The sequence below is a fragment of the Alligator mississippiensis genome, chromosome 4, assembly GCF_030867095.1.
Source record: "Alligator mississippiensis isolate rAllMis1 chromosome 4, rAllMis1, whole genome shotgun sequence".
NCBI classification, from domain to species: Eukaryota; Metazoa; Chordata; order Crocodylia; family Alligatoridae; genus Alligator; species Alligator mississippiensis.
Genome location: NC_081827.1, coordinates 224,665,625 through 224,692,249, shown reverse-complemented (window position 1 = coordinate 224,692,249; position 26,625 = coordinate 224,665,625). Strand labels below are relative to the sequence as shown.

General features: G+C 41.7%; 1 protein-coding gene across 1 annotated transcript in view; it reads left to right on the top strand.

Moving 5' to 3' along the window:
- The window catches only part of KCNJ3 (potassium inwardly rectifying channel subfamily J member 3), a 178,488-nt gene extending 152,340 nt beyond the window's left edge, over positions 1-26,148 (top strand). The window contains exon 3 of the mRNA XM_006265126.3: positions 22,359-26,148. Within this exon, the coding sequence (XP_006265188.1) occupies positions 22,359-22,948 (590 nt within the window). The 3' untranslated portion in view covers positions 22,949-26,148. The remainder of the gene's footprint in view (positions 1-22,358) is intronic.
- The last annotated feature ends 477 nt before the right edge of the window (positions 26,149-26,625 follow it).

Sequence of the window (26,625 nt, the reverse complement as noted above, 5' to 3'; positions counted from 1 at the left end):
TGGTTATAATGTTGAGGGGGAGAGGGAGTGGGCAGCCATGGGGGCCCAACTTTGCAAAACACCAAATCTTGAGGCAGCATGGGGAATGCCACGTGTGAAACTGCTGCTGTTCAGTTTAACTAAATGTTGCAACTGCCAAACATTCGTGTGTATAATAAAAACTGGAATGCTGCATGCTCCAGAACTTGGACAGCTCCAGGGGGCTGCCTACCTTTGCAAAGACTGGTACTCCAAAGAGGGACACAGGCCTGTAGAAGCCTGTCCTGGTGGTCTGGTAGGCCACCCCCCCCCCTTCTCTTTGGGGCCCTGTGCCTACACCAGCAACCACCAGTGGCTGAGGGTAGCAACTTGGCCCTGTAAGGTGGGCTGAGTCCATGTTGGCCCTGGCAGTGGTTCTTGGGCCCTGTGGTCCTCCTTCCCTTCTGTACTGTTCCTCCCTGGAGTGGGCCTTACTGGACACGTTTCTGGCTCCTCGGACCATGGATCAGTGGCTCCCATGTTTCTTATCTCCTGTCCCAGAGCCCCTCCGCACTCCATCTTTCAATCAATGCACAGTGTGAGGCATTCCCCATTGGGTGCCATCCAGGGCCTCACCCCCATGGGACTCTTGGTCATGTAGTCCCATGGAGGAGTCCCTGGAGCAAGGCTCTCCATGCGCACGGGGGGGGGGGGAGGGGGGGCAGAAGCTTGCCCTACCAATCCAGCCTGGGATGGCAATGGTCTGTCTGCAGGAGGTGACGCTGATACCACTTAGGGGTGTCATTGCTAGATCCCTGTGCATAAATTCCTTATCCTGGTACTGCAACTGTCTCAGATCCATAGCAGCATATGCAGCCTCCCTCAGAGAGTGGCTGGCCATCTATAGACCTCATTTTTGGACCTTCACAGCATGTTCCTGGGCTTGGATGGCTTGTTCAAGTGCCATGGCACTGCAGGTGCAAGCAGTCGCCAATCTGCCCATAGTAATGCCCCAAATCTAAGTCCCCTTGGGTCCTTATGTCACTGATGCTGTCTGTGCACATGCCTCCAGCACTATACAGGTGTCCAGCTGATCATGCTGGATCCAGCATCTCAGGCTCCATAATCAGGCCTCCTGTACATGAATGCAGAGTCAGCAGACAAGGGAGATACCAAGGGACCTATGTTGAGTTCCCTGTCTGGATCCTTTCCCCTGCCCAGGGCCAGAAGCCATACAGCTCCTCACACCCCAATGCTGACCATGGCACAGAATGACTGCATTCTGCCTCCCAACTGAGAAAACCTGAAAGCCTGGTTTCCATCTCCCTTCTGTGGGAGCCAGGCAGTTTGGGAAACTAAAGCATTAGAGCCTGGAGGGATAAGCCTTTTCTGGTTCTCCGGGAGCAGAAGGAAGGGGTGAGTTTTGGGGGAGGGGCCTTGCTTGGGGGTGTCCTATTTCCCACTGCACCTTATCAGCAGTGATGCTCATTTGTAGCTGCTATGTTGAACGGCATCTGGAGGATCGCCAGCAAAAATGTGCAGTTTCACCTGTTGGTTACACTTTAGCTGTGGGACTTGGAAAAAGTATTCAGTGTACATTAGGGTGTGTTTGGGAGCATAGCAAGTATTTGGGTCCATTGCAAGGCCTGGCTACAGTATGGAGATTTTATTGTAACTGTAGGACTTCTTGCTCAAGATCTGTAAGATGTTCATCCCAGACAGTAGGATCAGAGAAGATATGGTTGGATGTAACAGAGCTCACCTGGAGACAATGGATCTAGTGGTGAGCTTGGGGGAAAGCTGGTAGTGTGAAGATAGATGTGGCAGTTGGTTGGTTTCCAATATAATGTGGTGGCGATGTGGTCATTACAAACATCCACTGTAGTCTCTAGAAAATGAAAAATAGAAAAAAGAGTCTGGTCTCCTTTCTGCTTGGCAATCACTGAATTACAAATATTAATGTTTCCCAAGGTTGCATATACACAAAGAATAAAATTCAAATTTCTTCTAATAGTAGAGGTAAGAAAAAAGCTTTAGCAATGATCAATATAGTAACAGTATACCTAGTCACAATTTTGAAAACAATCTTTAAATTGGCTAATGTATAAGTGTTACATCAGGACTTAATCAAGCTAAAATTAAAACAGAGAGAGAAATAGGGAAAGATCTTACTGCAAATTATGTAGAATAGTCCTATATAAAGCTGATTGCTAAAAGAATTCCTGGTCTTATGATATCCTGCTTTTTTGAAAGAGACAGGATCTTGTTGCTTAAAGTAAGAACTAGAAGCGAGTAACAAATAAATTCTCATCCTGGACCCTGCAGAGATTCCTTCTAGTGTCTAAGATAAATCACCTAATTTCTTTGTCTTGTTTTCCTATAGGAAAAATAGGAATAACTCTTATTAATCTTGCGGGGCAGAGGGTGGCAGCCTGGGAAAACATTTATCAGTTAATCTTTACTCAGTAATACAACTTTTGTAAAGTATAGAGTTGACCAGTATGGAATCTTTCTTTCTTTCTTTCCATAATAATAGTCATGCTCAAGCTTTGAAAAAACAGGAAATGAAAGAGTTAAGATAGACATCTACACTTCCACCCAGGCCTCACCCCAGGCTTTAGAGCTATCAATAGCCAGTGGAAATTAGCTGCAATTATTCCATCTGTGTTGGGTGTAGCTACGATGCGAGAATTAGTTGGAGAAGCTTGGCAGGGCTATGATTATGATATTTGGGGGACCTACCTGACTCAGCCTGATCCCAGTATGTTCATCAAAGCTTATGTGTAGTGGAGGCACAGGAGTCATCCTCTCACTGGAGATGGCTAATCAGCAGGGAAGTAGGAAAAGTCCAAAATATGTAGGTTAAGTGATAGGTAAGTGAAACTATTGTATTTGATTGCATCCTGTACATATGGGTGAAGCACTTATCAACTTTAGTAGGTGGCGTGGTCCAAATGTTTGATTATTCAATTCTATAAAAATTCAAAGGTTTTATGAGAGTGCATATGCTATATAGGTATTGAGGTATGTCTCACAGAAGGCAGAGTTAAAGTTGTATAGGTCTGTATCCTAACTCTTTATTTTCTGGCTTTCAGAAGGTTGAATTGTACTGAACTTGATATTCTAGAAAAACAATATCTCTGGACAACCTTAATTCTGCTAGTTAAGATAGTAAGCTTTGTTAGTAATTTGATTAGTGATAATTTAAGTAGCTACAGTTCTGTAGCTTTGCAGCTGAGATACTGCAGTGTCAAGATAAAAGATACCATGATTCCCCATTTCTCCTGAACACCTTGTTATAATGAAATAGCTATTGTGGTCATGTTCTGAAATGTTAGCAGGTGTGCTGTTGCTAACAGGGCTGCAATAACTTTAAGCAGATGAAAAATGCTGGTGCCTCTTTCTTCATCCCCTTCCTCTACCACACCACGCATGCCACACCATATCCCTTACCAGTTTTTAGCTTGTGGTCCTCATCCCCATTACCTGGAACCCCATCCTGGAAACAAAGAGCATCCAGGAAAAGTGGAATCCCAGGAGAAAGTAACAGGGACTTCCTGGTATGACAGCACAGCAACGAGGCTGTTATTCTAATTGCCAATTGCTTAAATTATGAGCAAGACTTTATAAAGGGGGATAAGGCAAGGTGCCACATTTATTGATTAGATCAGCTAGACATAGAGGTTCGGATACACCATTCATACAAACACACACTGATTATCATACGCATCATTACACACAGGCATACACATACACAAAAGAACTGTTCCACCCACACGTACACCAGGTATAGTTACCAGCAATAGTTGCTCAATATCAGCCCAGGGTGGCTAACCTGGGCTTATTGAGTAGATGATGCTGATTTGAAGATAGCAGATTTGAAGATAACAGCTGCAGCGGGGTAAACAAATGCATCTGTACTACAATGAAACAGCAGTAGTGAAAGAGACTCACCCAAGTTGGCATTTTCAAAGTGTTCTTTATAGGGATTAGCATCCTTTGTTTCAGTGTGTGGCAGGGCACTGGTTGTGCGTGCCACTTTAAGGACCCAGACAAGCAGCCAGCAGGTGCTTGATTGCAGTGGCCATTTTTAGATCTTTGGCCACCTATATAAACAGAACATTTTGCTGCTGGCAGGCCAGGCAGTAACACTGCCGCAGCCTGTGGGGGCTCCCTACTCACCACTGTCACACCCCACTGCCGACACTGGCACTGCTCTCTGTAGGTGGTCGCCGTGCCCCACCAGCCTCTGGGGGCATGCAGCATTCAGGGTGCCAGGGAACCCTAGCAGGGAGTTCATTGGAACCAGGGCCATATGAAGGCCCATGGCCAGCCTCCCTGTTACTGCCTGGCTGCAAGGCTGCTTGGAACATCCTGGAGGTAAGGGAGGAGCTGTAGGAAATGGTTTGGAAGCTCCTGGTCCTGGGTATGACCTAAAACTGCACCCTGCTGGGAGTGGGTGGCCTGGTGGGGCTCTCAGTGGTGTGGGAGCCCCTAGGAAATGCCAGGCCAGTTACCACCCCAGTGAAAGGTGGGTTGGGGCACCTTAATAACCCCATCTCCCACAACCAGGTGGGTTAACCCCTTGTAGGGTCCAGAAGGCGGACCCAGGAGAAAGAGTGGGACTATAGACTCAGAAGCCTGATTTGAAATTCCCCGACTGGTCAATGCTGGGGCCAGGACTGGAAGGGTTGAAGGGCCAGGGGCCCACTGCAAGGGACTCCCAGAGCCAGGGCCTGGGGTTCCTGGAGGTGAGGCCAGGGCCTGTGTAGCCAAAAGTCCCTGCCGGACCACACCTGTAAGAGGGAACAGCTCAGGGAGCTAGGTAGCCTCATATGAAGGCAGAGTAGGCTGCCTGAGTGGAGGGATCCAGTTGTGGTCTGGAGAGGAGTATTCTGGAGCCTAGTGTGGGGCTGGTGACGTTAACATCTGTGGATGCCATCTGCGAGGCTTGGGCTGCGGTGTAGGGGAGGAACAAAGCCACAGATAGAGCCCCCTGGCATTGGGGCAAGATAATGGGCAGCTTCCCACCTAATTAACAACTTAATTAATTAACATCAAGGCCTGGCAGGCGAGAAGCTGGGTGGTTGGCCCAGAAAAAGGTGGCTGGGCCAAAGGCAAATCGGCACCGAGAAGGCCCCCTGTTACACAGTGCTTTGGGGGTTTTCCATACTCAGTTTCTGTTTTTGTGGTTGTTTTTCTTTTGTCTTCAGCTTATCTCAGCCTTGGAGTGTTCTTGCTGCCCATCTAGCAGGATGGGTGCATTTCTTCTCCTCATTATCTTGTTTGTGCCCTAGGCATAAAAGGGATTCTTTAGCCATTCATTACTTAGTTTACTGATTGCTAACTTACATTTGGCGCCTTGTTGCTTACATAAACATTTAAATCTTCATTTCCTGTCTCTGCTATTCTCTCACCATTCACCCTTTTACACACACTCATACAGAAAAGCTATGCAGAGTTTGTTTACTTATATTAAGCAGAAGGATACAAAATGGAGTTTTTAAGTTGCTTACAGGACAGGACTAACATGGTTACATTTTACTGCTATTACACTCCTATGTTAACATCAGCTACCTTAGTTCAGTTCATGCTACAAGGCTAGACCCCAGACTCTCCAAGGGCAGTAGTAAGACACAAAATATGGATCATTAACTTTACTGTGTACCTCAGTAAATTGAAAACTTGAAGGCAGTCTGAAGTGTGTGGATTTTACAGCACATAGCTGTCTCTTCTCAATTCTAGCACTATGTGACTGGTAGATACCTCAACCATGACTATTCTTAGCTCTTCATACACAAGTTCTTCCTCAAATGCTGGATCATATGGAGGGCACGGAAAGGACTTCAGACTCCCACAATTAGAGTCCCCCAGATCCCAGCACTTGCATGAAAAGCCACTCAGATCTTCCTTAGAACAGAAACCTTCCACCATGATCCTGGCTCTCACACACAGAGATAGAAAGGGCAAGCCTCCCAAGATCTCTCCTTATAAAGGAGAGCAGGAAGAGGGGATCAGATGCACTCGCAGAGGTAGGGAACCTCTAAATCCTGGGTCTGTTTAGAAGGAAGGACAGAGAGGCTGATACCATATGGAGACCCACCAGATCCTGATACATGTAAGTTGGGGATGGCAGTAAAGGAGGCACAACATATCCAATGAGACTTGCCTCCCAGCTCTTCATAGGCATAGGATAGAAGAATGTGGGCTTGACAGGTATCTCTGCCATAAGGCCTGCCACCGTCATGGCCATCTCCCCAATGTCAACTACTTCCTGCTTGCCTGAGTGCTTCCAACCCTTTCCCCTTCCTTACTACTCACACACATTTAGTCCTTTTCTCATGTTTGTCCTGCTCCTCTACTCTATCCATGAATCCCATTCCCAGACAACCATCACGGGTGAAAGGGGTAATTTTATTTTATTTTCAGAACTAGTTTGGCAATTCTGGAACTATCTGCTACATTCAAATTATTTTTCATTTATAATGCCTTCTCCTACCTCTCTTTGAGGAAGGCTATAGCATGATACCTGCCTTCCTCCCCACTGTCCACTCTGCTCTTTGACTTCTGTCATGGGTCAGATTCAGATTGATACTGGCTGGATGTAGGTCACATTCAGTGGCACCAATGTCTCCTTTTCAGCTATGAAGCTCATACAGAAACTGGCAGGCTAGAAGCCTCTTTGCCTAGTTAGTCTGTCTTTGTGTTGTGCTATCTGTTTGTCTGTAAGCATTAGGTTTGTGCCTATGTTGAGACCAAACTGCTGCTTTCAATGTTGTTTCCTCAAGGCATAATGGATGCCAGAAGCAATTAAGAGCATTCAGAGCCACTGTTTGATCCCCTGGTCAACTGAGTCTGATGACAGTTTCTGCCTTAAGAAGAAAACTCTTGGGGGGCTACATAGGAAGCTCCTTCCTCAACAGTCCCCATGTTTGGAACATTGACCTTGCCCTGAGCCACCATGAGCCACAGCAGATTTCATACAGTCTGAGTAAGACTGGATTTGAGAGACCTTACAAGAGTTGACCTTTAATGAAAAAAGGAGCTGTCAACCTGAACTATGGCAGTACCAGTGCTCTACTAAAATAAGGTGTTTCCTTTCTTTGAAGATGAAAATTATTATATAAGTTCAAAGTATTATTATTAAAGCTATCTCAGGATTAGGGCCTTGATTTTGTAATTCATCTTGATTTGCTTGCTTTTTGGACTAGTACTGAAATGTTAACATAATGCGGTTTCCCCACTGTGGGTCCAATGAAGTGTCTCAGGCTTTCCATTTGATGACAGATGGCATTGCAGTGATTCTTGTCTGTTGAGGTTCAGAACTTCTGTCATCCCTCCCTCAAATCATTTGCTGAATTTCAAGTCATTACACATGAAGAAATTTGATATATCATTTTATATCAGACAAAGGCTTGCAACCCACTGAAGGCTAAATACTATTGCATTTTCACACATCTAAGTGGCATATAGCTGTGTAACAGTGATATTTGGCACTTACACACAAATTGTATTTAATTTCCACTGGTGGCAGGGCAGAAGGATGCTGCATGCACATACCTGCTGAATTTTTGTGGGGGTGGGAGGTGAGCAAAAGGATCCTGCTCTCTTTTAGCTCAGATACCAGGGAGCAGAAGATCTTACTTCTAACCCTCTTCACCCAGACGGCATTTACAGCCTGCATTGCCTACTTCCTGAGAGAGTTCTAACCACAAAGCTGTAGATTACGCATTGCTCAGTGTTCCCTAGCCCTTCTCTTGAAGCTAAGTCACCACACCTTGCATTTAATATTCACTGAGTTAACATGAATAAACAGAATTGGGATAGCTTCCATTTCACTAGGAGAAGAGGCCCAGGCTACAACCCAGACACCTCTGTTTCAGGGCACTGCTCCATCTCAGTGAGTCACCCTCCCCCTGGGCTGGCTTCTTGCAGGATACAGTCACTAAGTGGGTACAGTGGAGAAACGAGGGGTGGGGGTGTCCAGGCGAGCCCACACATGCCTCTTGCTTCATCTCAAAGCAGTTTGAGTTGCAGCAAGATGCATGCTGGGATCAAGAAAACATTCCCCACACTGCATATTTCCAGTGCAGACTCAAAATTTGATAGTTGGGTATCCCATCAAAAAAAAAAAACAAACCCTGGGAAAAAAGCAGGGCAGGGCACAGTCCAGGACCATGGCCTGAGACAACCAGAAGCTCGTGTCCTCCAAAGAGACGCTCCAGTAGCTGGCCAGAGCATACCTATGCCTGCCCCTTGCACTGATGCTGCAGCATGCTGCCTGCCCATGCAGGGCAAACAGCATTGCAGGCTGCTGCGATCTGGACCTGGGTTCCATTCCAGGTATGTGGGGGGTGGAGGTGGGAGCTGTGAGGGTGTGGGGGACCATGAGGGGGGCAGCTCAGGAGAGGTGGGTCCCTCGTCCGCCCACTGGAGGGCCCATATCTCTCCCCGCGCAGCCCCAACTGCCCCGCATGGCCCAGAGCTCACCCACAGCAGCAGCAGCCATTGGGGGGCTCAGGGCCCTCCTGGCACAGACCCCCACATGGCACAGGGCAGCGTGGCTTGGCCCCAGCTGCCTGGCACCTAGCATTGCTTCTGCCATATCGCATAGGCCTGGCTTGGCGTGGTGCTGTGCACCTACAAGCAGCTCTGGGCCACTCAGGCTGTCATCCAGGCCTCCGCACCACTCACAGGGACTGCTTGTCACACTGGTCCAGGTCCTGTATGCATGGAAGCAGTCCAGCCTGACAGTGTGCAGGGTTTGTGCACACAGGACCCAGCCTGATGTGACAGGTGGTCCCTGCAAGTGGCACAGGGCCCTGGGTGAGATTCTGAGTGCCCGGGATCTGCCCGAAGGTGTACGGTGCTGCACTGAGCTGGGCTGGGCCTGCACGATATGGCACAAGCAAGCTGGGTGCCAGGCCACTGAGGCCAAGCCATGCTGCCCTGCGCCGCATGGTGGGGGCTGTGCCAGGAGGGCCCCAAGCCCCCCGATGGCTGCTGCGGGTGACCTGTGGGCCATGTAGGTGGGCATGTGGTCTGTGTGGGGGGGGGCATGTGGGCCCTGCGGGGGGTCTGGAGCCCTGCATGGGGGACAGGTGGATCCTGCAGGGATCTTGGGCAGTGTGTGGGGACATGTAGGCTGTGCCCTGTGGGGGGGTAGGGGACCCACCCCTTCTGTGCAGTCCTCTCACACCTACCCACACACCCAAGCTCCTCCACATCCCTCCACACCCACAGCCCTTCCCACCCCACTCCTGCAAACCCCACATCCCCCCATCACACACCCATTGTGGTCAGCTGCCGGACAGGATCAGACCTGCTGGCAGGAGCTGTGGCTGCAAGGGCAGCTGTCCCCACATCCTAGTTAGTGGAGAGCTCTGTCTATGATAAGAAAACCAAAAGTAAACATCAAAACATATAGATATTTAGAATTTATTTTATTGTGATGATAAAGACACTGGTAGGCTTCCAAATTGCCTTAAAATTGTAAATATAAAACTTTGTCCAACTGATCTCTCTCTCTCTCGCTCTCTCTGTGGGTGTATAGTGTTCTTTTGTTTTAATTGTGGAAGAACATGGGAACATGGATTTGGGGGTATTTTAAAGAGTGAATTTGGGTTTTTTTATCAGAGATTTTGCAGTTTTTAAATAGGGAACACTAGGATTCCTGCTAGTAAGGCAAGTGGCAGGACCCAGGCAAAGGAACCTGCTCAGGGCTGGCACCAAGGACCCAGCTGGAGGCGACTGATCTTCTGGCTACTTGGGGCCAGAAGGACATGTCTTGACAGTTCAGAGCAGACCACCACACTGGGAACATCTTATGGGCAATAGCTGCCCAGATGGCAGAGTGGCAGCACACATGGCAGTAGTGCTGCACAAAGGCCAAATGTGCAGCCACAGCCCACTGGCCCAGAGGTGCAGATGCCTCTGCTGTGGCCATGCAGTCTCTATCTGGGTCTGGCAGGCATGCAGCCTTGGGGCCTCATGCTGTTGCAGGTGGCAGAAGGTCATAGCCAGACTACTTAGTGAGTAGAGGGTGCAGAGAACTCTTGGTTAGAGCTGCTTTAGCAGTCCAGCTGGCATAATGGGCTGATTCCGTGGAGTCTGTTACTAGTGTCCCCAGAAACCAATTGGTCAGGCCCTAGAAGCTCCTGAGAGCAAGTAGCCCTGAGCTACTTGCCAGGGCAGCTTTTTATACTGCTGGGGCCAGCACAGGACAGCTTTTTATACTGCTGGGGGCAGTATACATGGGTGCTGGCCCCAAGCTCTAGCTTCCCCTGGCTGTAGATCTGGGAGGAGCTAAGTAGGGTTATTTTGCCCTAAGTGGCACAACTTGCCCCACACCAAAGTGCATGTCCAGGCATGTGCATTGAGGCAAAAATCCACAGCTCAAATTTGTGCTGCTGCAAGTTTTGAGCTGCTGCAAGTGCACATGCCTGCATGTGTGCACATGCCCTGGGTGAGCATAGTTACACTGAGTCCCAAACGGTGCAAAAGTGCCAAAAACCATGGTTTCACAGCTATGTAATTACCAACCAGGCACATGAAAGTTAAATAGGTTCTGGGCTTTAGCTATTCTATGGATAAGTATGTATAAAATAAATGGAGTCCCATAGAAGAATGTGATATTTAGCTAGGGGAATAGAATAGGGTAGAGTGCTATTCCATTACTTTAATTCATTATTTCTATTTCCCTAGCACTTAAAAGACCTAAGCAAGTTTTTTCAAAGCAGTGAAATGTCATTTACAAGCATTTTAATGGAAGACATTCTAGGCCCAACAGGTTAGTCAGGAGATGTTGACAAAGGAAAACAGGAAAGAAGTTATGAGCTGGGAATTTAAATGTGTGCCTCCTGACCCACCGGTCCAGTGCCCTGTCAACCAACCCTTGTTCCCAATAATAATGACTATGATAAACAATTGTATTCATTTCAGTGAACAAAACTCCAGTTCAGCACTGTGAATGCTTTTCACAGTTGACTCAGCAGCTTTATTGGAACATTATTTACTGTTTAAGCATTGGAAAAGGCTATCCAGAGAGGATGTGGAAGGACAAATGATGATCCTGCCTTGAACAGTGAGATTGGACTGAATAACTTTCTAAAATTCCTTCTAGTCTTACATTTTATAATTCTATATGATTCTAATCCTTTTCAATCACCAAACCTACTTTAATGCACATTGTGCAAGCCAAGGACTCCAAAGTAGTGTTGCAATAAAGCATTATTTGTCTTCACTTGCCAGAAATGTGACTGTGATGTGATCATGTTCTCTAATTACTCATTGGAAAAATACACATCCTTTATGACGCAGTGTAAATGTAAGGGAGGGAACAGCTATTCAAATTAGGTTAACACTTAGATATTTCAGGGCAGCTAAGCACTCAGATAATTAAAGTGGAATAAATTTAGCACAGTTCATGTTTCCTATCTAATACAACAAATAATTATCACATTTACTCAAATACAAGATGAGATTTCCCCCCCTAGTTGGCATAGGGGGAAAAATCCCTTCGTCCTATGACCACGTACAAAAAACTCCCTAAATACATTATCTATCATTAAACTGCTGCCAAAAGCATGTGCACAGTAACGGAAACCAACTATGAAGTTGATTACATGCAGTCAACACTGAGCATGACTAAAACACATGACCCACATTAGACAAATATACTGATGAGAACCTACCATAAGAATAAATTAGTGTCATCCATCTGAACAAGGCATATGGTAGTGCCCATTAAGTACAGTCTCCTTCACTGCCAACTCTTATCCAAATCATGGTGAGTCACAACATTGCATAGAGTTCACCCAGAATCCCCCTATTGGCCCTTCTCTCAGCCTGGTTCATGTGATTACTTTGGTCCCACCCTCTATGAGGTGAAGCCAGACCAAGTTGCCCTGTGCCTCACCAGTGAACTATGTGGTAAATCATGAGTCCCTGGCTTTGGACTAATATAATGCATGGTTTGTACTACAAATAAGTAGGTACCAAAGTGCTACTGAAAAATGTGTTTAGGAAATACTTGTGCTAAAACTTGCAACAGTTTCGCAAAAAAGGTAACGTGTCAATTCTGGATAATATAAGTGCGTGTACACTATATGCAAAATGCTACAACCATATTTAATTTCAAGGTTATTGTTTTTCACATTTTCTCCTCACTTTCACGTGCTCAGGAAGAACAGGGTCTGACAGTAAAGAGAGCGCAAAGGGACTGCCAGAACAAAAAGCTGGGGTAGAAACAGAAAGCAAAGGGCTTCCTGACCCCCCCCTCCCCCCCTCCCCCATCCCTGGATTTAGTTTCCTAAATTCAAGGCAAACCTCCAATAATTAGGTTGTACACGTGGAAAATTATAACAAGATTATGATTTTTTCATATATAGAATCTAATTATTGGGGGGTCATCTTCCATTTGAAGAAGTACAGTATCCCATATCACAACACAAATCATGTCTGGCAGTTCTCACTCTGACACACTTGGAAATTTCCTTGCTTGTATTTTTCATGGAATAAATACTGTGGCAAGAAATAAACAAATGCTCTTAATATACCCCCAGGTGAAGTCTGATCTGTAAAGGGTTACATTAATAAGACTCGAAACAAAGTGGATTCTAAATGTTGGCCAATATAGCATTTGATAGTGAACAGGTTTAAAATTGTATTGTTAAAAGCTTAGTTGCAGAAAAAGCTCTGATAGCTAACAGAATGCACTGGCCAGGTGATAGAATTAGGCCATACATTCTTCATATTGTTGCTGCTGATTGTGATAGAAGAATATAATCTGAAAGGTTTTACAAGGCTGTGAATAAGAGTTGGCTCTTTCACACTGATTGCAGTTTGTCCAGTGGGCAGGCTACTCTCCTCAGCCATTTGTTTCAATTACGTTATGGGTGCCAATAAAAATAAGAGATATGGTGTAAGTTTTTCTGTAACAGTAATTATCTGTTTTCGTGTATCAATAAACTTAAACTAGACACTTGGGATGAGTTAGTGTGATTAATAACAATGTTCATACTACATTTCCTCATTCATACATATGCTCTAGAGAAAATCTATAGACAGCCTGGAATAAAAATATTAGCATTGTATATAACATTTTAACTTAAATTCTCCTCATGTACCTGTGCTGCATCCACAGAATTCATTGGGATTTGAACATACTCTTCAGAGAACAGAGTTAACCTTCCTGTTATGAAAGATAGCATTTCTATATCTCATATTCCTAGTGACTTGATTCTTATTCCATTGTCTTCAGTAGAAGCAGGATTATACCTATAAAAGGCAAATATGTATAAACCAAAGCTACATGTTTGAGATAATGGTACCTGGAGAGACAGGAAGACTTTGTTTGGGGGGAGGCATTTGGTGTTCATTACTGTAGTGTCTGAGCACTATGAGATGATATTGGTGCAGCTTTAAAATAAAGTTAGTCCATATAGGAAACATTTATTAATTTGTCCACTTGGAAGAAAAAATAAATTGTCAAGAATAAATTTGTAATACTAGAGTTTGAAAGGAGATCTTAATTAATTGTGGAATTACTAAATTGAACTAATTTGGTTATATTAGAAATATATATATATATTATTATTTCCTCAGGCAACAATTAAAATGTTTATGAGACTATGACTGTAAAAATGTCATTAATTCTGATTGAACCAAGCCCACTGAGAGCTGCTGTTCTGCATCTTATAAATCAGATTTTCATATTTGTTGTGCTATTACAGTATGTAATAGGCTTGACTGTGGGACTGTCACATGGGTGTGAAACTGGTTGCAGGGTAGGACACAGAAAGCCCAAATGAATGGATTGGTGTCATCCTGGCGAGATGTGGGCAGCAGCATACCCCAGGGATTGGTACTTGGCCCACTGCTGTTCAATATTTTTATCAATGACCTGGACGAGGGGGTGAAAAGCCCATTGACCAAGTTCACAAACAACACCAAGATATGGGGTTCTGCGGACACACCCGCGGATAGGCTACAGATACAAGCAGACCACGACAGGCTGGCATGTTGGGCAGAACAGAACCAGATGAGGTTCAACGTAGAGAAATGCAAAGTGCTGCATCTGGAAAGGAAGAACCCCCAGCACACCTATAGGCTGGGCATCGCTAACCTGACTAGCACTACAAATGAAAGGGATCTGGAGGTAACAATAGACCCCATCATGAATATGAGCTGGCAATGCGACACAGTAGCCTCTAGGGCCAATAAAACTCTGGCATGCATTAATCGATGCATTTTCAGTAAATCCAAAGAAGTGATTCTCCCACTTTACTGAACATTGGTGCAGCTGCAGCTGGAGTATTGCATCCAGTTCTGGGTGCCACACTTCAACAAGGACATGCTAAAGCTCAAGAGAGTTCAGAGAAGAGCCACCTGCATGATCAAGGACTTGCATGGCAAGCCATATGAGGAGAAGCTGAGGGATCTCAGACTCTTCAGCCTAAAGAAAAAAAGGCTGACCTGATTGCAGCTTACCTCTATATCAGAGGTGTACATCAGGGGCTCGGTGAACAACTGTTCACCAGGGCGCCCTGGGAGAAAACTAGTAACAATAGTCACAAACTCCTGGAAGACAGTTTCAGGCTGAAAATTAGGAAAAACTTCTTTACAACTAGGGTGTCTACATAAGCTCCCCCAAGAGAAGGTGCGATCATTTACCCTAGAGGTCTTCAAGAGAAGACTGGACAGTCACCTGGCTGGGGTCTTCTGACCCCAGATGTCTTTCCTGCTCATGCAGGGGGCTGGACCTGATGATCCTTTGGGGTCCTTGCCAGCCGTATGATTCTATGAGTCTATGTCCTAATGAAAATCTGATTTCACAGGAATATTTTAATGTGTAACACTGAATTTAATTTTACAATTTTGTTGGACTCATTACATAGTGGACACATCTACACATGCGCATTTACTGTGCAGTAACCAAAATTACTGCACAGTATGTGCTCACATCTACACGTGCACATTTACTGCACAGTAAATATGGTGATCTACACTGACTTGAGTGTAAATTTGATATCTGCATCCTGCAGGTATCAAATTTACAGCCAATTAGTTACTGCACAGTGATGCATGATGCCTTACTGCGCAGTAACACTGTGTGTGTGGACAGTCCACACGCATTTTTAATATACTTTAACACCTATACGTGTAGATGCTGACCTATTCCCTCTTACTGCACAGTAATTTACTGCACAGTAAATTTAAGCCAGCATAAATATACATGTAGACATGCCCAGTAATAAGTAACAAGATAAAACAATGATATGTGATAAAGAATCAATGGCAATGTACACAGTATGATAAAATAATGAAATATTAACAATAAAAACAGTGTAATTGCATGCACCCTTCCTTTGAATACAACTATCAGAGAAAGAGCTGACTAGTGTTATATTTAAACTTTAAAGATGTAAACTCTAGTTCCTGTTAATAGGAAAGTAGGGCTGGAAGGGACCTGCAAGTGTCATCTGGTCCAGGCCCTTACTCAAGTATTGTGTATTCACACAATCCATAAATTGTGAGGGCAGAATTCTTTTTCCTTTTGTGCACCTAAATGGCAGTTTTCTATTCATTTCAGTGGCATGTGAGGCATTTGTGTGGTGTGAAGATTACAATGCTGCCATCCCTATGCTGTGGACACATAAGTGTGTATATGTGTAGACTAAGTGTGCACTGTAGATTATGCACTGGCCAGGCAGGCACATGGCTATACAAGCATGCTCCCACTGGATATATACAAGTGCATGTAAGTCGTGAACATTTAGCCAGCCAGAAGCACATGACTAATGACTGTTAAATCAATGAGAAAGAGGGGTCATCCCATGTTTAAACTGAGAGGTTATTACTCCAAAACCAGGGACTCATGCTTTACCACATAGTTCATTGGGGTGGGCCCCACCAAAGTCAACAGCATTTCAAGTCACAGTGACTACAGCTAAGCACTGCTCAGTATATGTGTTTACTCCAGATACCCCCACAAAGGATCAAGGTGTTAGTTGGCCCCCACTCAGTGACTAGAATTGGGTGTTCTTGTCACAAGTCCTGGGATACTCCAAAAACTTACATGCAGGTGAGGCACAGGGGAACTTGGTCTGGCTTCACCTCATAGAGGGTGGGTGGGACCAATGTAATCACATGGACCAGGCTGAGAGAAGGGCCAATAGGGGAATTCTGGGTGAACTGTATGCAGTGTTGTGGCTCACCATGATTTGGATAAGAGTTGGCAGTGAAGGAGAATATACTTAATGGGCACTACCATATGCCTTGTTCAGATGGATAACACTAACTTATTCTTGTGAAAGGTTCTCATCAGCATGTTTGTCTAACGTGGGTCATGTGTTTTAGTCATGCTCAGTGTTAGCTGCATTTAATCAGCTTCATAGTTGGTTTCCATTACTGTGCACATGCTGCTTTTGGCAGCAATTTAATGATAATGTATTTAGAGACTTTTTTTGTACATGGTTATAGGATGAAGGGATTTTTTTTCCCTACGCCAACTGGGGGAAAAAATCACATCTTGTATTGTAGTAAATGTGGTAATTATTTGTTGTATTAGGTAGGAAACATGAATTGTGCTAAATTTATTCCACTTTAACTGTCTGAGTGCTTAGCTGCCCTGAAATATCTAAGTGTTAACCTATTTTGAATAGTTGTTCCCTCCCTTACATTTACACTACATCATAAAGCATGTCTATTTTTCCAATGAATAATTAGAGAACGTGATCACATCACAGTCAAGTTTCTGGCAAGTGAAGACAAATAATGCTTTACTGAAACACTATAGTCCTTGGGTTGGACAACATGTATTAAAGCTAAGTGTTGTGATTGAAAAGGATTAGAATCATATACATTTATAAAATGTAAGGCTGTAAGGAATGTCAGAAAGTTATTCAGTCCAAGCTGACTGCTCAAGGCATCAAGGCAGTATCATCATCATTCGTTCTTCCATCATCATTTGTCCTTGCCAAGGAAGTGAGCATTCTAGGTGTCCCTCATCCAAATGGCATTTGAACCTGCATCTCAGTCTTCTCAGGACAATGCAGTAACATCTTATTAACATGCGTCACAGCTTATTAGGTATCTAGGTCCTTTTCTGGTACTCTGCAGTGGCCTGTGCAGATACCTCCTTTTGCCATGCCCCTCACAATCTGAACCTGAGTGTTGTTATACTTGTGCATTGCTGATGATGGCAGTGTATTTATGCAGGTGTACCTGAAATCCTGGCTTGGACTATGCAGTCATTATTACTGATGTTAATGTGCTAGGCAGAAGGAATTTACTCAGCATGCAGAACCAACTTGAGTTTGCAGGTCAGACAGGTGGGGCAAGAATGGAGAATAATGCTTTGTTGCTTGCAAACTAAGGATGCCTGATGTAATAATCTTTGATTGCAGTCAAACGTGTAACCTGGGATATGATGTTTGCAAAGTCACTTTTTAGATATGACAGTGTAAGATTTAATATAGTTCAATTAATATTGTTAAAATGCTTTGAGATGCTTGAATGGCAGGTGTTATGAAAGTGCAAAGGCTTATGACATTTAGTTGATAATGAATGCTATACCTGAGACTGTATTTGAAATACCATTCCAATTAAAAGCCTTTGTTTTAACTTGCCCATAACTTTCCTGGGGCTCCTGTTGATATAATTTGCTTGAGGCAAATTGTGTATCTTGCTGAGAAATCACTATGCAATCTCCTCTTGTGTCCTCCCTTTTGGATAGAACTGAATGATACATGTTTTCCCACCTGACCTCTTATCTACCAAGAAGCAGTTGGTAATAACACAGCAATTAGCCCTCTCATACCCCATTCCAAATCATCAGCTTCTGTAGTGAAGACTGCAGTGAATACTATATCTAACCAATTAAATCTCCTTCCTTATCTCCTCATATACACTTTCCCATTTTCCCTTCAAGTAAGCATGCATCACAGAGGCCCAACTGTTCTTGGTGGTAATATCAGACAATTAATCTCCAGAAAGGGATACATTACTGAGTTTGCACTCGCCCCCTTTTTACTTGTGTTGTCATTTCATTAGATACACAGGGTTTTTTTTCATGCAGCTTCTTAAAAACATATATATGTTTTATTATTTTAGATACTACAATACAAAAAGCTCTATGCAAGACATTGAACAATTAAATGCTATGGAAGGTACTGTTTGGAAATCATGGGGAGGGAGGTTTGTCCCCTACTGTACACTTAGTTATCATCCTTAAGCTCAAATTTTGAGTATTACTAATGTAGCTCTTTGATAGTGAACTAGGTACAATTTTAAATTAATTAGGACAGCTCTCAGTTTAGCCATGTTGTCAATCATCAACTTTTACATCAAAAAGTTTAGCATTTCAATTAACTCTATCGCCCCATAGTTTAGTTAACTGTCTGTTTTACAGTAATCATGAATTTAATTTCAGATGCCTCTGTAATTATTTTTTACATATATTAATGTAAATACTTCTAGTACATTTCCTAGCTGAGACCAGATGAAAGAGGCTCTTTGTTCATAAATCTGTAGGTAGTAAATTACTAGAGATAATAAACACAAGTGGGACAAGTACTCAACAAAATTAGACTGTTCTAAAATGTATTTCACCAGGACTTCTTGTGGAATGTGATTTTTTTCTCTCACTATAGTTGCATAAACAAAGTTGAAAATACACTATACAATATCTATACATGAAAGAAATATTTAGGAATTCTCTGAAATGTACACATAGCCTCCTACCTCAGTGGAAGAGTTTTGAGCTTAGTTGTTGAGCAGAACCTTTAAATGTTATGGCCTTGACCTGGAATTGGGGTTAGGATCAAAGCCAAAGCCGCTGCCCACCTCCTTGCTGCTTCTTTCCCACCACCACTACCTCCCCTCCACCACCTTTGCCTTCCCAGATCTAGAGCCAGAGCTGGATGGTAAGTGCCAGCAGCAAGGGAGTGAGGGGGAGCCACAAGTGGGGGCGCAGGCAGGGGAGGCAGATGTGAGAGCAGGGAAGGGAAGTGGGAGAGGGCAAGTGACAGGGGAGCAGGCAACAGGGGGTCAAATGTTAGGGGGACAGGTGGGAGGGGGCAGGGTGGGGGGCGGGGCAAGGGACAGAGGTCAGGCTGCTTCACCCCCACATTGCATGTATATTTGCTTTTAGTGATATAGTGGTTTTAAAACTGTGGAAGTATGTTTCCAAGAAAGACATCACAACTTTACTTTAAATAAACTTTTTCTGGAGCTTTAAAAAGCTTCATTAATCACCCTTCCTGGAGTTTGTATATTTTCCCCTGTTGTTGTCTAAAGCAGGGAGGTATTCTTCATGTGAAACAAAACAGCTATTTTTACTGACTGCTATAGTGAATGGTGTAAACGTGCAATTAACAGAGTTACAAAATTTGTTGGTGGAATTAGAATGTAATTATGTTTACAGATTGCTACAAATAAAGAAATCGAATCAAACCACCATGGGAGAAATTACAATGACTGACATATGAAAATATAGCTGCTGAATATATCTTATTTTTTAACAATTTTCCTAAGTCTTTTGATTACAAGGTGTATTCTCATGCAAAACTGGTAAGTTTGTGGCAGATACACATCAAGCAATATAGTTGTTTCAAAATAACAAATATCTGAATAGGGTTGAGGTTAGGGGTTGAGTTGACACTGGCAAAAACAAATGGGTAAAGAGAGACAAAACCTTTTTTACTAAAATGTTTAAAATTCATAATAGGAGTCAAGACTAGCAAGGACTTGATGCATAAACATGCATTATTGTAAGGCAAAATTAAGAAGTAAAAGTTAGCTACTTGTGAGTGAACCATAATTGGTTTGTTCAGGTTTTAGAGCCTGGGATATGTGTCTGCTTAACTTCATAAGTTAATGTTTGATATGATCTGACTGACTTAGGGCTGCATATGAAAGAGTAACCGCACTATCTCTTAGTCTTAAGAGCTTGTTTTTGCTTTTTGTTTTTGCCACAACTTGTGATCTTTTCTTTGACTGGTTGTAACTATTTTTCTAGACTTTTGATCTCTCTTGACTTATACTTGTATGTTGCAAAACATGCAGCTTCTCATAAGTAATGCCCACATTCTCTGTTCCCCTGTGAAAGTATTTGGAATAAAAATTGGACTCTTGTCTCCCCCAAACTTCTCATAAAATACTGGGGCTTTGATCATTCCTAGCTTCTAGTATCAAGGTACTGATAGAGAAATGGAATGGAAAGATGAGCTAGAAAAGATACAGGAGAACCAATTCCAAGAGCAACACCTCAGGATTGTCCCATAAGTCCAACTGCAGTGATTTTGGAGAAGGAGATGCATTCTAGCTAAGATATAACAGTGGAGATAAAATGAGCTAATCTAATTTCAGAAATCATCTGAAATAACTTTTCCATACATCATAATATTTTGACTTTAAGTTCATCTATCTCATTGTTTACATGTGTGACTTGAAAGAAATATTTTATGCCACTGGGAATGGAGAACTGAGAGACTTATAGGTTCTGATAACTCATGAAATACTGATTCATAAAGCTGTCAGTAATGGAAAACTGAGTATTATACATCCTATATCATATAATTTGAAGTGGAATTCTTGAATTTTGAGAGCAAATATTGGGAGAAAAGATGCACTTACCCAGGATATGGGAGACCATATGTGATCAGCATTCTGGCACCCAGCCCTTCGTCAGGTGTCATGTAGCCTCCCTGGGTTTGGAGTTGCCCAATGTCACTTCTTCTGAAAACATTAATCGCTAATCTTTATTATGTGCACTGTTTCCTTCCGTACAGGCTGGATGAGAGGGTGTCACAGGCAATACTTGATTTCAAAAGAAATATAAGAGAGGAGAAAGTCAGCCAGTGCCCTATAAGGTGTGCTGGGCTAGTATCAAACAGTAACTACTTATGCTTTTTGGTTTTCTACAATTGGAGGGGTGTGTGCATCTTTTCTGTACATCCACAGTGAAGCTGAATCACCACAGAGCATCTGGGGCAGAACCAAATTGCTTCTGAGCATTGTCAGTAGGGGCAAACAGTCACATAGGATGAAAATGTAGCCATGTAAGGAATGTAGGCATGTAAATGCAAAACAAGCTGTTATGTGAGGTGATGTAGAATGTTTTTCTGTAATTTAAATACCTAAAATGTGTCATTTGTGTGTCTTAGCAGAGAAATAGACTTCTGCCCTGTATGTATATTGCAATATTAGGATGGATGTACATATCTTGGTATGGTGTGATGCATATAGAAGTAATGCATTGCACTTATATATTTGAGGACCATGTGCTTAAAAATACTAAATTTCAACATATTAAAAATATGGCAAAAATGAAATTCAGTAAAAATAGAAATGAAATTATTCAAATAATTTTATGATTATTTCTGTTAATTTTTTCTGTTTTCTAACTCATTCACATTGGTGCTAGAGTAGAATTTTTGTTTCAGAAAGGCTATTAGATTCAGGAAAATATTAAAAGGTATGACATCACCTTGTATCTTAGTGTTAACAGCTAGTCTGGATTAAAATCTTTCTTCTTGCTAATAAGATGGATCATTAAATAGCAAAGTGCATGATTTCAGACTTTAATGATCAGTGCTATCTTAAATGCATCAAAATAACCCCTAACTGTATGTCTGTGAAATGTTAAAAATCAAGTTTTGATATGCTTAAATCAATTTTCTTTTGAGTCAACTTTTATTCCTTCAGGTGCAAACAGAATACTCCTCGATAGTTATGGTTTGGTGGGAGGGAGGGAGCAATTTTGTTATCCATCAACTAACACATTAAAATTTAAAGTTTTATGTCAGAACAAATTGTGAACAAACAGATGTCCTAGCCCCTTGTCACACTCCAAGTGCCCAAAAATGTCGCTGTGACCAAATGTAGTCACAGTTGGGGATGCTTTATAGGTTAGGGCATCTGTTCATTTATTTTATATCCTAGGATTTCCCTGGCAGGGGGATTCCCGCAGTTTATATATCAGGTTGTCATACCCTAATTCAGGATATGCATCTGGAAGTGGAGGACAATAGCCTTGGGTGACATATGTAAACGCCAATGAAGTAGATCAGGTGTGCCAGCACGTATTCTGACACAGCTGATCCTGCTTCAAATATGACATCTGTTTTATACCCTTAGAAGCAGGAGGTTTTTGGTGATATCCTATATTGGACCCACTTTTTTATTTCTAGACATGTTTTTGGGCACAAACACTGAGAAGCAATGACTAGAGGTAGGGCACCTGAAAGTTTGTCTATAAACTGATCCAATAAAAGATACCAACAAAAATAAAACTTTGCATCTTGCATATTTCCTAGACCATTATGGTTACAACAACATTTGAACCCTTTTATTTCTTAGTAATTTATCAAGACGTTTATTCTCTTTATTGGTTGCAGGGATGACATGTCAAGCCCGAACATCATATACCGAAGATGAGGTTCTTTGGGGTCACCGGTTTTTTCCTGTTATTTCCTTAGAGGAAGGATTCTTTAAAGTAGACTACTCCCAGTTTCATGCAACATTTGAAGTACCTACCCCACCCTACAGTGTGAAGGAACAGGAAGAAATGCTTCTTATGTCCTCCCCTTTAATAGCACCTGCTGTAAGTAACAGTAAAGAAAGGAATAATTCTACAGAATGTCTAGATGGTCTAGATGACATTAGTACAAAGTTACCTTCAAAACTGCAGAAAATGACTGGAAGGGAAGACTTCCCCAAAAAACTACTAAGGATGAGTTCTACAACTTCAGAAAAGGCTTACAGCATGGGGGACTTGCCTATGAAACTTCAACGAATAAGCTCAGTTCCTGGTAACTCAGAAGAGAAACTGGTATCTAAAACTACAAAGATGATGTCAGATCCTATGAGTCAATCTATGGCTGATTTGCCACCAAAACTTCAAAAATTATCAGGAGGAGGAGGAGGCAGAATGGAGGGGAATCTTCCAGCAAAACTGAGGAAAATGAATTCTGATCGATTTACATAACATGAGTAGACTTTTAGGTATTATTTAAAGATTGAATTCCTAGAAAATCAAATTTGGGCAGAAAAATAACCCCCCTGAAGAGTGTGATAACTAAAAGGTGAAAGTTTCCTTCAAACTACATGCAACTTGCAACATCCATATTCCTCCCAGATAATGGTGACTGTACTGTAAGTAAACTTCAAAAATAAAAGATCTGAAATCCTTCTTGGGGTTATAGAGAGCTAATATTAATTGGCATGTAGTATCACACCAAGCATGCAATAATAGTGTGCAATTTTTGCATATAGTTTTATGGCATGATTCTTACTTTATTGTATATTCTGAAAAATATGTAAAGGGGGTGTTCCTCTCCCCGATATTTCTTATGGATAAGTAGTAGGTAAAACATGAGTGGGTAACTTTCAGGGCAAGTTATAATTTAATTTCATTTTTCTTTTCCTGATGTAGTGTGTGCTGTTTTGTTCAAACAGAGTAGTTATGGTGCATGTTTTCTTTCCTAAGCCAAGGTTATAGGCATTAGCCAATTCTAAACACCAAATCTCTTAGCCTTAAGTCACTTGCCATTTTATAATTTGCTTTAATCTCTTTTCTTCCCCTGCCATTAGGACATAGGGAGAAATTAAAATATATTTAATTTGAGGTATTGATTAAAAAAAACCACAAAAGAAAACGTACTATTTAGGGCTGGGCCAAATAATTCCCAAATAGATTTTAGCTAGATGGAGCAAAGTAGAAAGAACATCGTGAAATAATTTTGTTTCATGGTTATTAGTATAAATATAACAAAACACTTCAAAAGAATTATTTTGCTTGATTTCTGGTGCCAATACTATTGGCCCAATATGGAAATGATATAAATTATTTCTTAAAAACAAGTACATACATTTTGTGGGTGATATTTTGTCCTTAGTAAAGTCCAGTAAAATTCCCCTTAATTTCAGTGGCACTAGGGCTTCAGCCTCCATTTTAGGGGCCAACTGCAATAAACTGAATTAAAACTGACTCTTACTTGACCTCCTTTAATGTAAGTAGGCCCCCTTTAATGATTAGGGATCTTACAAACTGAATTGACTTTTTCTAAGTAGTCAAACTTCTATTGCACATCCAAAATATGTTAATATGTTAATGTTTTACACAAAGCTTTCCTAAGCAACTTCTTCTACTGTTTGGGAGTATTTTCCCATACTACTTTCTAAGTGATGAAAAGGTTTTTAAATTTAAAAAATAATCTCAAATGAAGTTGCCCCAAAGAGTAGTAAAATAAAAAATGCCAACTTTTCATAAATGTGTGAGTTTCTAATCTTACTTTTTTATTTGTTTGTTTTCATTTTTCTTTGTTATGATGTTTGGCATAGTATATGTACCTGTAGTCAGCTGTGGGTAAGCAGCATTTGGTTAGCCATATTCTGCTCCAAGGAGGGTAGCTATCTTAATACACTTTCCAAAAATTAAACGTCTATACAACATACATCAAAGCATCTGATAAAACCCAGTAATCGAGGACAAAATGAGATTACCAGTAGTGCAACCATCCAGAAGTCATGTGGTCATTAAGATAGGTCTGGCTCTTGAGGGTTTCCATATTGGCCATCAATAACAGCAAAAAATAAATTAATAAATAATAATAATAATCCTGGTCTCAAATTGTTTGAAGTAATTTGTATTTTATTAACAAGATGCATTTTGGGACCACAGTGAATAGAATATTTTACTCTAATCAGCATGTATAACTAGAACTGATTTCTGTAATATATTGGCAGTTCTGATTCAAAGGGCTTTGGACTATGTAAATGAGATTTAAATGGGTGCATATTTTAGCACTGTATAAATAATAACAACAGTAATAATAATAACAGATCTACCAATATCTGTATATGTTCATTTTTTGTAACTGGTTGCAAGGAATGTAAAGCAAAGTGTTCTATGTTGCTAAGTGAGTAATACAACAACTGGAGCTCAGCACTTTTCCTGGGAGTTGCAGTACATGATGTGTCATCTGTGTACTTTTGGATTTCATGGTTACTTCCAAAGTTTTTCAGAGTTTATAATGATTTGTGACCTGCATTGCATGCTTCTACACCTTCAGCTAAATTGTCAGCCCTGTGCACGTTATTGTTAATGGGAGTTGTGCGTGTAATTCCCTGCGTGCTAGTACCATGCTCTAATGCCTAGTGAGCAAATTTCTAGTGTTACAAAACAAATTCTGAAAAATTGTAAACTACTTTCCCCCCTTTTGTTGGAACTCTGCAAGAGAGAGTTTCTTGAAAAATACATTTAGCTTCTGCACTAGGCAAAGCTGAAGGCCCTATCAAAAGCCATGTCTGGAACTTCCATTTCCTTTGTTTAAGTTTCTGCAGCATGGAAGCTAGGCAGTTATTTTAATATTGAATCTTACTCTAAAGATAGTGACATCAGTAGCATTTCCACTTGAGAAATTTTGGAGTAAATTTGTGTATAAGAAATGAGTATGGAGGGAAAAATATTAATTGAACATTGAAATACAATGAGAATTTGCATTGTCCCTAGAAAATACAAGGCAATGGTTGGTGAACAACAAGTTATTTAATAGATGAAATAGCTTTGCTCAGAAATGGAAAGGTATTCTGTTTTTTATCTGATTTTATTTTTGATGCTGCAGCATACATTGCAATTGAAAATGTTCAGTTATGATTCATTCATAAGAACTGAATTTAAGTAAATCATTTATCTTTCCCTGCTGGGAATGAGGCTGCTGAGCCCTGTGGCATGTAGTACAGTATGATGTATGCTAATATTAAAATATATATGTTTTTCATTGATAATACACTGAAATCACAAACATGGATGATAAATTACTTTTGTAAGTTTTTTAGAAACTACTGTTATTTTGGGTTAATATTTCATTTCTTCCAGTAAAACCACTGTCATTTCATAACTTACATTTAAGCCCAGCCCTATTGCTTATGCTAAAAAAGTACTTCTGTTTGACTGCACAGCAGGTCTGTGTTCTCTACTGCTGAATTTATGCTTGAATTATATTGTAAATTGTATATATTCAGATTAGAATCAACTAAATGCATTTTCTGGCATGCAATCTATAATTGTATAAATGTATAAGTTTATTTCGATTATACAAAACTACAAACTCTTGTATTCATTAATACTGCAAGCTCAGTTTTATCTAAAGCTATATTAAACTTTAAAAAATTGTTGGGTTTAAATGTCACTGTGTGATTGTTTTTTTTATCAGATAGAACAAATACCTATGGGTTTTTTTGCAAATGAATGAATGTTAAGTTTTTGTGTAAAATTATTAAAAGACAAAGGTAAGTCCTTAAGGTTAGGCATTTACTGTGTAAAATGACTGGTCTGCTTCTAATCAACAAATCCAAGTGGAGCATTAGGCAGATCAGTTAGATGAATCCATAAGGCAGTAAACAATGTTTCTGAAATTATTTTTGGCCTGATCCATCTCCCATTAAAGATAGTGGAAAAATTTACACTAACTTCACTGGGGATGGATCATAATTATGGTGACCAGCTGGGAGGAGCTGATGGTCCATGACAGTATTGACCCCTGGCAATCATTAGTCCTCAGAAAATACCTTGCTTACAAGTAATTATTGCTCACTGCCTATACAATATTACCTCCAGGTAATTTTGCTTTCTGTCCCCACATATGTCCCCCGTCGCACCTC